The sequence below is a fragment of the Thunnus albacares genome, chromosome 5 (genome assembly GCF_914725855.1).
Source record: "Thunnus albacares chromosome 5, fThuAlb1.1, whole genome shotgun sequence".
In the NCBI taxonomy this organism is placed as follows: Eukaryota; Metazoa; Chordata; class Actinopteri; order Scombriformes; family Scombridae; genus Thunnus; species Thunnus albacares.
The window spans coordinates 12,963,386-12,975,423 of record NC_058110.1 but is presented as its reverse complement, the minus strand read 5'-3'; the positions used below and the strand labels follow the sequence as shown (position 1 = coordinate 12,975,423).

Below are 12,038 nucleotides of genomic sequence, written 5' to 3'. Positions count from 1 at the left end.
TTAGAGAAAACAATTGCACAAACCTCCCAGGAAGATCCAATATGATGTTTTAAATGACAACATAAAGCTTAGCAGCTGTGATTATCTGTATGAGGCAGGAGTGTTAGTGGAGTTATCTGGTGAATCACTTTATTACTGTTTTATTACCAGTAACAGACATTTAAACAAGTCTGTTACTTTGATCGACAGCCAGTTCAAGAAGAGGGTTTGTAAACTGGCTGTAAATTCTGTTCAGTGTTAAATGACAATAATTCAGTGTTGAAGTGTTCAGTGTTACTGTAATTATCAGGATTTTGAGCTTGTTGGTCTTGAAACAGGTGGGTCTGTGTGGAAAAGTAGAGAAAAAAACATCGAACATCCACCACTTACAAATACAAAAAAACCACATACATCATTAAAATGAGATAAACAGACATGTTCTGTCTTGAATTGTACAGTCAGTAGTGTTGAACGTTTTCTCCTTTCTAATGTGTAGTGACTGAGCTGTGAGTTTCGCAACTAAAGTGGCAAAATCAAGCATCACTGTGTAATGAATATTAGCCTCTACTGCATATGGTTGCTACATAAATGAATAAATAGACTATGTAGAAATAAAAACATCATGTTTTTGTGTTGTTGTAAAGAAGCAACTTTAGGTTTACACAGTTCAAAACAACAAGTGGAACGAGATAAGAGAAAGACACTCAGAATACCTGAACATCAAACTTCTCTGTTTAATCATCACAACACCCCAAATAACCCAGATGCTCCTAACACTGTTAACTAATTCAGTTCTAAACTAATAAACTCTTAGTGTGTACTTGACTGTAGATTATCACAGGTGATGCTCCTCTGAGGGCAGATAAACCTGACTCAATGAGAAGAAAACACACCCAATTATACCTCAGCGCTAGATCTAAATTGATTACTGTATGATGAGAATGACTGCTGAGTAAGCAGCTAACATCTCATGACAGTGCAGTTAAAAAGAGCTGCGAGAGGACGTGCTGTAAGAGGGTCTGGGGTGATGCTGTGGGGGGAGAGAGAGAGAGAGAGAGTGTGTGTGTGTGTGTGTGTTTGGCTATGTGTGAGGACACAGGTAGAAAGATAATGATAGTTTTATGGGCTGGATTAGGGTCAAAGCTTTTGATAAGTGTTAAGATCAGAATCAGGTTTTGATGCAGGTCAGAGTGAGTCAAAGTGATAATTTGTGCTCAACTTGTGCTTGTGTGCAAGAGGAAGTGCAAAAGTGTTAAATGAAACCAGTTTTGTTTCATGAAAAAATGTCTGACACAGCGACACATTATTGGAAAATTGTTTAAAAGTTTTATTGCCATGTTTTAGATGAGTGTTGAGCCAGTATTGATCTGTTGCTGGGAACAAGTAGTCTGACAGTCTCACATCACTTCCTCTAACTTTTACATACATGCTCATTTTTTAGTTTACATCACTGTTGCACTTCTCATCACCGCCTTCTACAACATAAAACTGTGTCGTAACCACTGATACCACACACGTAACAAGTTGAAGTATTTGCACTATTATCATGCAAATGTCGAAAGTGAAAAGGACACAGAAGAAAAGTGGGAAGAGTAGCAGTCGGTGTTTAAAATTTAAATTCAAATGCATGTTTTGTTATCACAATTTTGTGATAAATGTGTGTTTTGCATAACAAGAAGCTAAATAGAAAGCAAAAAGTTCTCCTGTTGTTACAAACAGGTGCTTCAATTTGCATCTTTACACTGTATGTTGAATCTACTGACAACACAGAGCAGAGACTGTGTATATAAACACACAGACATGGCTACTGTTTACAAAACAAACACAGAAGTGAGAAGTGGGGTGAAGGACTGTTGATGGGAAGACAATTTAATTAACAGCAGAAAGTTACGACTTGGCTAAAGGTTTAATATTACACTTAAAAAGGTTTAGATTTTTTTAAGTTAGAGATAAACAGGGGAATTTGACTATTTGACTAAACTGCAGAAAATAAGCGCGGCAGTCGTGTGTTTCATGTTGGACTAACGTGTCGGCCTCAGGCTCCAGAGAGCACCGGGGTCAGCGCCCACAGTGGGTCAAAGCCCACTATAAAACCCGAGGACAGTCAGGGTGAACACAGAGCACGGCTCAGCTTTTAGTCCGCTCACTGATTCATTTCACTTTTAACGTCAGCGACACAAACTGCGCTGAGCCTCTCGTCCGTCCTGCTGTGTGTTCTGAGTGGAGTTTAAAGGGTCGAGTACAGGATACAGGAAGTTATCATATGTCATAAAAAAGTTAAGGAAAATGTTTATTTTTCTTTCAAGCCATCTTTAATAAAGTCACGACAGGATGATATTTTTAATTTATTTACATTTTTAATTTTACACTACAGAATAACAACATGAACATTGTGCTGCAGAATAATGCTAATTTGTTTTTGCACCAGAGGACAACTGAATATCATTGTGCGCTCCTACACTCAACCTGTATCATAACAACAGAACAGGAATGAAAGATAAATCAGTATAAATTGTTAATAAATTGATAATTTATCAAACTGATATCATATTAGGTCCCTTTTCATGTTAAGAAGATGAAAGACAGCAGGCAGTCAGTTTAACTTTGCAAAGTTACTTCAGAAAAATACTTTTTAATCAATCAATGCTTCAACATATCCTGAAATATGATGATTACTCAATTATTTGAGTTGAACTGGCAGCAAATAAATGAACCTGAACTCTGCTGCTCAGAGTTAAAGACTGCTGCCACCTAGTGTTTACCAGACCTGAGAGCAACAGAGGCAGATCTGTAACTAATATGGACCTTTTATTTAATAACATCATCTATTGGAAACTGTTTTAGGTTTTCTTCTAAAATTTACACAATGTTCAATATTTAGCCCAGAAAATCTATTGCAGCACCATTAATTGTTTGTATTTTACGTTTAAACTACAAAAACAGCTTCTTACAGGAACTAAGTATAAATATTTATTATTAAAACTTTTTTTTTAACATTAATGATGCTGTAGACACTTTAAGACTGATAAGTATGATGACTGTTTATGTATTAAGAGCTACGTTCACCTCTTGTGGAGACTTGGTGATATTTCTGAGCAGTAATAGTAACAACAGTAGGTCAACCACAGAGAACTATTAAAGACATAAAAAAAGGAAGTTTTACTGCAGAATTCTGGATGTTTTAAGTGAATTCTCTCTTTAATCTTTTATTTTTACAGTTGTGAGATTAAGTTAAAGTGTGTCAATGAAAAGTGAATATTGTAAGCCTCACACAGATGCAGAACTGTTGTGTTGATGTAGAAAAGATTTTACCTATTTACCTAATAAACTGGTTACACGCTGTTGTAATTGAACAAACCTGCAACTGAAAAAAACATTCTGTGGACACGTAATGACTCTACTGACCCCTTCTGGTATCCTCCAGCAGTGTATGAATACTACAAAGTACTCAAAACCCTAATAACACCACAAGTATATGTTCATAATATCAGACAGTGAAATGGATGATGTGTGGTGGCTCTGTGTCGTCACACAGTATGAAGGTGTTCAGGTCTTAATGTGTCTTCGGGTGCTGCTGTTTCTTCTCGCTGTCCTCAGACGTCCCGCAGGTTAGATGAACTGGAAGCTTCTGGAGCAGATGCACAGGTGTGCATGTGTTTGTATGATTGTGTTGCCCTGTCATGTGCTTTTCTCCTCACCATAAACATGCTTGGATGGATGGAGGGAGGGAAAGATGGAAGGATGGACGGGCACTGAAATGTTGTGCGGGGTCCCAGAATATTTATCCATTTGTCCTGTGAGCAATTTAGATATAAAAGATACCAGCTCATGCCTAACTTTTTGTAAAAAATTACAAGTATAACAGATGCTTAACACACTGACTAATAATACTACAATTAAGTTACTGGTATTCAAATGATCAGATGCTGTTAAATGTTTATTTATATCACTAAACTCTGACATCACACACAGAACAAGTCTATATTTTCAATCATGATCAGTTGAGAGACAAATAGTCATATGTTTAATTATGTTAGGTTATATATTAATGTGAGTTTGTTTGTATTAGTGTTTGGGATGTTCTCTTTGATAGTGTTGAAAGCTCTGGGCAGCGGTAGATTTAGTGATTTGTGGTCCAAGGAAAACGCCGTCTTGCTTTATTTTCACTCTTTCTCACACTGGGAATGTTGGTATTGACAGTGGTAGAAGAAGTACTCAAATGTTTTTTCTAAAGTAAAACTATTGACTATTAATGATCAATAGTAAAAGTATTATAAAGTTTATATATAGTATATAGTTGTATATAAAAGTCCTGCATTTAAGTTTTTACTTAATGTGACACAATGTACTTAAATTTACTTAACGTCTGTTTGAGGTGGAGCTTTTAGTTCTAACCATTTTATATAATGCTGGATGGTTTAATCAATAACAATATTACATCGTATTTTAATTGTTATATTTTGTGAGTGAAATATGAATCTGCAATGTAACCAGTAACATTTATCTGTCATGTAAATGTAGTTGTACAATGTTTTCCTTTGAAGTAGAAGTATACAATTGCATATTTTTGCTTTGGGGAGTTTTTTTTAAAGTTATTTCAAGGTATAATGAGTAAAAATATTCAATATCTTAACAACAATTCAATATTTTTTTGTTTTCCATCTTATGTTACATTAATGTTTGTTTGGTTTTTTTTAACATGTTTTTATTTTCATGTTATGTATTTTTCATGTGAAGTACTTGGTGCATGTAAAAGTTATTATTATTATTGTTATTGTTATTGTTAATAATAATAATAATAATAATAATAATAATAATAATAATAATAATAATAACAATAACAATAACAATAATATTATTATTATTATTATTATTATTATAAATCTATAGCTGTCTGGGGCCCTTTTAGTAGGGGGCCTCAGGCAGCTGCCTACCTTGCCTAGTGGTTTAAGTCCGCCCCTGGCTCTGGGAGCCCCTGGCCTGGCCGCTGTTCAAGACTCCCACCCTCCAAACCGTGTGCGGTCGTTTTCTTTGAAGAGGGCGCCGTTTTCTCCGCATAGCCGCGCCGCTGACGCTGCTCCGCGCTCGGGCCACGTGACGAGGCGAAGCGGCCTCTCCTCTCCTCCTCCCTCGGTCCTTCCTTCCCAGGGTTCAATGAGCGCTGTGTGGCCCCACCCCGTCTCTCTTCAGCGCTGTCTATCTCCTCAATGTAGGCTACTATTCTCGGAGAGAGAGAGAGAGAGAGAGAGAGAGAGAGAGAGAGAGAGAGAGAGAAAGGGAGAAAATAATTACCTCCAAGAATTGGTTATTCCTGTCTTTCACCTTCCACGACCAGCGGCCAGGGGGGGAGCGGCCTTCGCGGTGGGAATGTGCTGCTACAACAACCCCGTGTCCTATTTTTTTGTGAATGTAAATGCACATGTAGTGTCAAGCCTGTAGCCTATTTACCCACCTCGGACTGAAGAGGAATATATATATATACATATATATATATTTATATATATATAAATCTATATATATATAAATATAGGCCTTATGTAGGCTGTACAAACTGAGCCTGACAGCGAGGTTTTTAGGGTTTTTTTTTTTTTTTTGCTTTTTCACCTGCAAGAAACGTGGATACATTTCGAGGGATTTTCACATCTTGGTCACGTTTTCTTTTCCTTTTCTTTTTCCTATTTTTTTTTTTTTTTTTAAGATATTCTTCTTGAAGAGATTCATCGGAGCCGAGCTGGGAATTTAAAGAAGAAAAAAAAGTGTATCGGTGCGCAGTTTTGGAGGCTCGGTGGTGATGTGAGGGGCTGATAACACATTTCAGCAACAAAAGCGAGGGGCAGAGAGAGAGAGAGAGAGAGAGAGAGAGAGAGAGAGGGAGGGAGGGAGAGAGATAGAGAGAGAGAGAGAGAGAGAGAGAGAGAGAGAAGGCCCTTTGGAGGAGAAAACACAGCAAGGAACAGCCATCACAAATAAGGAGGACAAATCGGGGGGATAGTGGATCGTTTCGGAGTTGGAGGTGGTGGGGGATCCAGCCGAGAAGACAGCCGCAGTGAGTTTGGAGCTGTTTCGGGGCTGATTTGATGCGGAGAATGAAAAGGAGCCGGATGACGACGGAAGCAATGAAAATATCACACATGTAGCTCGTTTGGGTGTAAATATTATTCTCCTTCCTCCTGTCCTGCTGGGCCCCCCTCCTCTCTCCCTCCTCCCCGACGAAGACAGCCGTCGGGGAGACAGAGATATAGATAGAGAGTATAAGTGTACACCTTTGGAAATGTTTATTATGACAGGAGACGTGGAAACGAGCCGCGCCACCGTACGGGCGAGCCTTTCGGACACGCCGAGTTCGGCTCCTTGTCACGGGCAGCAGTGAGACGCAAGACCCGGGCTTTTGGAGATGCAAATTAGGCTGTTTATTCTGCCTCCGTTTGAGGTGAAACCCCGCTTTTTTGGCGTCTTAACAGACATTGTGGATTACAATTGTTAACGTTACACAGCTGACCGGGGGGACAGAGTGGGGGAAAAGAAACAAAACAGAAAACTATAACACTACATGTGAAGGAGGAAAAAGCCCAAAGCAGGATTCAGCAAACTGAGAAGGCGGCCTCGGTGTCGTCAGCAACAGTATCCTGCCCTTTCTCTGACAGCAAAAATACGCGTTATGGACATATAATTTCTACCGTGCTGCACCACGGACAGTTTTTGGAGCAGACCAGGGACGTGAAACGGTGTAAATGTGGGTGACACTGCTGCCAAATCCGCGGGTCAAACGAGGGATCTAGACTAGTTTATTTATTTTTCTTTCTACATATCCCCCCCCTCCCTCCACCTCCACTTCTTCTTCTTCTTCTTCTTCTTCTTCTTCTTCTTCTTCTTCTTCTTCTTCTTCTCCTTCCTCCTCCTCCCCTGGACCCCCTTTTTTCTTTTTTCTTGCGGGAAGATGGGTTGTTTGGGCAACAGTAAGACCGAAGACCAGAGAAATGAGGAGAAGGCACAAAGAGAAGCAAACAAAAAGATAGAGAAGCAGCTCCAAAAAGACAAACAGATATACAGAGCAACACACAGACTACTACTTTTAGGTGAGTTTGATGTTTTTATTTTTTTTATTTTTTTTTTTATTTTTGTTTTCTCTGCTTGCTGCTTTACAGGCAAGGCCTCAGTCTGCACAGTTGAGGCTCTGCTTCCTCCCTGCATAACCTTCTGGGATGTTGTTTTGGGAAACATTGTCAACAGTGTGACTTTGCCATTGCATAAGGCTAAAAATGCAACACTGTGCTGGGTTTTCAGCATGTTGCTGTCAAATTGGCAGTCTACCCCTGCTAACCTCAAAACATGCTGTAGCAGAGTCCATAGGTTGATTTGAGAGCATACAGTGATGCAGAGGTGAATATATGAGATGAGTAAACTACTGTCAGTGCTCATCGTAGGATAAACAAACATGGACGTCAAGAAAAACAGGTTTTATAGTCATTTATAGCTAATCTATGCATGTTTTTCTTCACAGAACATGTCCATCATAAGCTGTATCAGTTTGGGACTCAATAGCATGTTGAACATTGTTCATTTTAATCCTAATCATGCATGTAGGCTTGAATAGTTAGCTTAACCAACACTGGTTTTACATGACATGCCAGTTTGTGGGTGTGTAACCCAAACAGCGTCTTAAAATAATGTGATTGTTACCAAAAACACCCACTGAAACCTACTTAATGAAGAAATGAACATGTGTCAGACTCAACATGTGGTTGTGTGTGTCAGACAGTGAACTGGAGGTGGGCTGGGTCTCCACATTACATAAGAGACAAATAAGAGTGTCTAACTTTCCCCCGCCGTGCTCTCTTGTACACTCCTTGAATGTCCATTCGCAGGCTTATCACTTGTAAGAAGTCGAGGTGTACTCGGTAGAAATCATAATATTTGATTGCAGAAATGCCAGCCAGGGTGCGCATTGTACGACAAGCCGGTATTTATGTTGGGGAGGAAGTTGTGGTGACTTTAGGAAAGCAGAAGGACAGGACCCACATGAAAACCAAAACAAAGATGTCTGCCGTAAAGTTAGCTGCCTTTCCATTATATAATCTACTAGTTTTCCTTTATTGCAGACCTGTGGACCTGCAGGCTGTTGTTTGTGATGCTGCACATTTTGGGGGATCTGTTGAAACATTGGTCACTCAGTTCAAGCCTGGTGCAGCTGCAAAATGTAACCAAGGCCCTGTGCTTTGTTTATATTATGTTTTTGGGAAAGATACTATGAGAAGTAGTACAATACATGATAGTACTGTAAAGAATCTAGTGGTTAGTGGCAACCAGAAGTTCAGCATTCGTGGTGTCAGTCTTTGTGTTGGGTGGAGGTGACACACATACATCGGCAGTCTGTTTGTAGGACAAAATGTTTAGTGTCTGTTCACCTGGCTGAAGTTGTTGATCGTCGGATTATGTTGCTCAGTTTAATTGTAACCTGCAACTAAAACTACTCTGGTCACTGGATTAACTAGATCACCTAATTAAAGTGTCAATGGGTTTGTGGCTTATGTTGGCGGGGGTTGTTTCTCAGTCCCCAGCTGACAAAATAACACTTTTTCAGACTTGAGCCTCTTTACTCGAGATATAATAGCCTCCGGGGAACCACAATGGATTTATTGGTCTCCATTTATAATTATGATGTTTTTGAAATTAACTAAAACAAATAAACTACCTAAAATTTATGGATGTTTTCCATGGATGAGGACAAGTTTTGGATCCCATAAACTCCTCAGACTTCCCACAACATTTATCCAATCAGTGACATTATAATTTAATTCATCATGTTTCCTAAAATTGTATCTGTAATATTAGATCCTGGATACATTTTCAGACATAGCAAAGAAAACCATCAGGATAATAATCTGAGGAACATTTAATTACCAGATTGCTTGTGATGTATTCACATTTTAGTCTTTTTATGTCTGGCAGGAAAACATTAAGCACATCTTTTAGTTTTATTTATCTTTTATACTTTTAACCTAATCATACCCATGATTCATTTAAACTTTCTATTAACTACAAAGTTGCCTGACAGCCCACAGTTGAAGTGAACTGCACAATCTTTGCTAATCAAAGGAACAAATGTGTTTTATATGGTAATGTACAGCCACAGTTATCTCTTATTTAACTGCAGTAAATGATACGTTGACTAATAGTGTTACATCCAGCCCCACAGATCACCCACATTTTGGTTCATCACTTTTCTCTAACTGTTCAATGATGTTCTGCACAGGTTACATCTGTGTCTGCATTACAGTGATACGTTTGTCCACGTATTTACATGTCCTGGGTTCAGATTAGATACATTTACCACTTATGTATTTACCATTTATTAAGGTTATTGATCGTTCAGAGCTGACCGGATATATCAGCAGCCATGCTAGCTGCTAACACACTAACACATCTTCCACATAACTTCCTCCGGGGTAGAAACAACAGTATATAACAATTAAACGCTTCACCTGACAATACTAGTAGATTATAGACTGAAAATAGATTATATCTACATCTGACTTCTATATCTGGTCTGATGAGAGTTACATACAGGTTTGATATTTTTGGTAATGTTTTTAATAGTCACCCAGTTTGAGTCCATTAAGGATTTTTCACAACAGAAACACATTTTTGAATTGTAGTTATTTTTTAAATATATTCAGTTTTTAAAACTATTAGTGTGGTTTTAAAGTTTCAGTATCATACAGACTGTGGGAATATTGCCTGTTGGACGCACTGCTGTTGACAAGAATCCTCTTGTAGCAATTCACTACTTTTACTTCTGTCAGTTGCAGTTTATAATCCAACCAAACCTCTCAAATCCGTCAGTGTTTAATGCTGACTCGACACAAACATCTGTACTAGATCTTTGCATAAATAAAATACAGTATTTAAAAGTAAAAATGTTTGACTTAAATCAGAAAATAGAAGAATGAATAAACAAGACTAAGAATCTGACCAAGTCTTGAGAGGCAAATCTTAATAGTTTTGAATTCTTTGTACTATGGACGCAGTTCTGCTGATATTCAAAACAATTCAGACACACACACACACACACACACACACACACACGAGTGTGTGTGTGTGTGTGTGTGTGTGTGTGTGTGTGTGTGTGTGTGTGTGTGTGTGTGTTTCAAACATGCAACCAAAATGGCCCCAAATTCACCACGACACCTCTGTACTTTAATTTAATGCAGTTACTTTGCAGGATGTTTTTGGCATTTGTGCACTGTGTGACGGTGCAGCGAGGGAAGAGACGGGAAGATGGGAGAGAAACAGGAGAGCTGACATTGTGCCATGAGGTCATCAGTCAGATTTGAGAGCATGATGTTATGAGTTCATGGTATGCGCTGTAGCTTGCTGAGCCACCAAAATGCCCAAGTCACAGACTCTTCTACTACAAATGTCCTAATGCTTAATATTGGGATTGTCAAGAGTTTTTTTTTTAAGGAATTGAATTCAAATCTTCAGGTCCTTTACTTTTTCTAAACAGATGTACAGACATGTAGGACTATTAGTTTGAAGTCACTGGACAGATAGTGACAATTATCCATTTTCCTCCACTGGAGAGATTCAACATGGCTGAGAATAAGTCTCCTTTCTGAGATGTCATGTCATGCCTGTGTCTTCACATCAAGTCTTAATATTGGGAGTCTGATATTTGATAATACCTCCTTTATGACTCACAAAGTTACCAGAAACTCATCAGGACTCCAGCTCAGCTGAGAGGAACACAAACCACATCATGTCCATCCAAACATGTCCTTCAGTCACTCATTGAGACTTAAAACACCAAATTATGTGTTTTCATAGAGGTTAACCAGAAACAAGCAACACTGTGTTAGAATGAGGTACATTGTTGTACAAGGATTAAGTAAAATAATTCAGACAGGTGTTCCATAACTAAAAATGAATAATATATCTTTTGCTCAAGGCATAGAATTTATTTGATTAAGTGTAAAGTTAGTAGTCATTGTTAATTCTTGATCTTTCTTTCAGTTGTAAACATGAAATTAAGATGAATAGATGGCATAATGAAGAAGTGTTGAAGGCCTTTGACAGGAAAGACATCAAACTGTGAAAGAGCTGCTTAAGATGTTCTCTCCGAGCAATTGTACATACTACAGGTTTGACAATACAGAGAAGCAGCTATGAGTTTCGATCTTACGATGCACAAAGGCCATTTAGGGACCTGCAGCATGGCTAGCAATGCTATATGCTACCAGTTTCTCTTAATTCCTTTTAGCTGTATCAGTTTTATTACTACTGCAATGTATTATTATGATGGGTTGTAGACTATGATTGCAGACAGCACATTAAGACATATGATGAACTTCTGAACTAGTTGTTTATCAGAAGAAAACCTGTGAGTTGAGGGACGGGACTCAAAACTTTTGAAGAGGGAAGCATTTGGGAAAGTTTGACGTTAAAAGGCAGATCCTCAAAATGGATGATGGGCAGTGAAGCCTAAATTAAATTGAATTTGATGTGGTCTCAGTCTGCTGTGAAAATCCAGCTGACACCTTTAAATGCTCACCAGTTTGGTTTTAGAGTTGTTTGTTTAATGTTGCTACATGAAGGAATCACTGTACAAGATCTTAAGCTCAAACCAGTATAACTCTGTGGAAGTACAGTAAAGCAAAAATACACATCTCACAATCAATCACACTGGTGGTCAGTTGCAGGCAGCCGTATATCGGTGGTGGTTAATGAGGTTTGAATAACCTGCTGTAACAATCAACGCCACATATGAGGCACCTTGGTGGTAAATCCAACATTTCTTCCTCTGGACTGTCCCACATGCCAAATTCAGACTCTGTTTTTAGCATACTGCCTGCCAAACCTTTTAGTATTTAACACTATAGTTTCTACTTGTAAAGGGAAATGAAACCATGTTTTTACAGAAAAGGTTTAAGTCTAAACGCAGTCATTGTCACATCTCAAAATGTAATCTTGCGATTGTGATCACGGTATCTAGTGGAATAATCCAGTTTATTATTTCAGCCATGACCATGCAGCACTGTCCTTGCCTCTACTCCCAGTTT

General features: G+C 38.5%; 1 protein-coding gene across 3 annotated transcripts in view; it reads left to right on the top strand.

Annotated features, from left to right (window-relative positions):
- Positions 1-12,038, top strand: part of gnas (GNAS complex locus) — a 41,211-nt gene that overhangs the window by 7,641 nt on the left and 21,532 nt on the right. For 2 of the 3 annotated variants that reach the window (XR_006403365.1, XM_044350872.1), the window contains exon 1: positions 5,915-7,055. The exons of the other annotated variant lie outside the window; for it this stretch is intronic. Coding sequence is in view for 1 of the 2 variants with exons in the window: in XM_044350872.1 (XP_044206807.1) it covers positions 6,917-7,055 (139 nt within the window). In the remaining variant the exon portion in view is untranslated. Of the gene's footprint in view, positions 1-5,914; positions 7,056-12,038 lie in introns of those variants that run through there. 3 annotated transcript variants of the gene reach the window in all.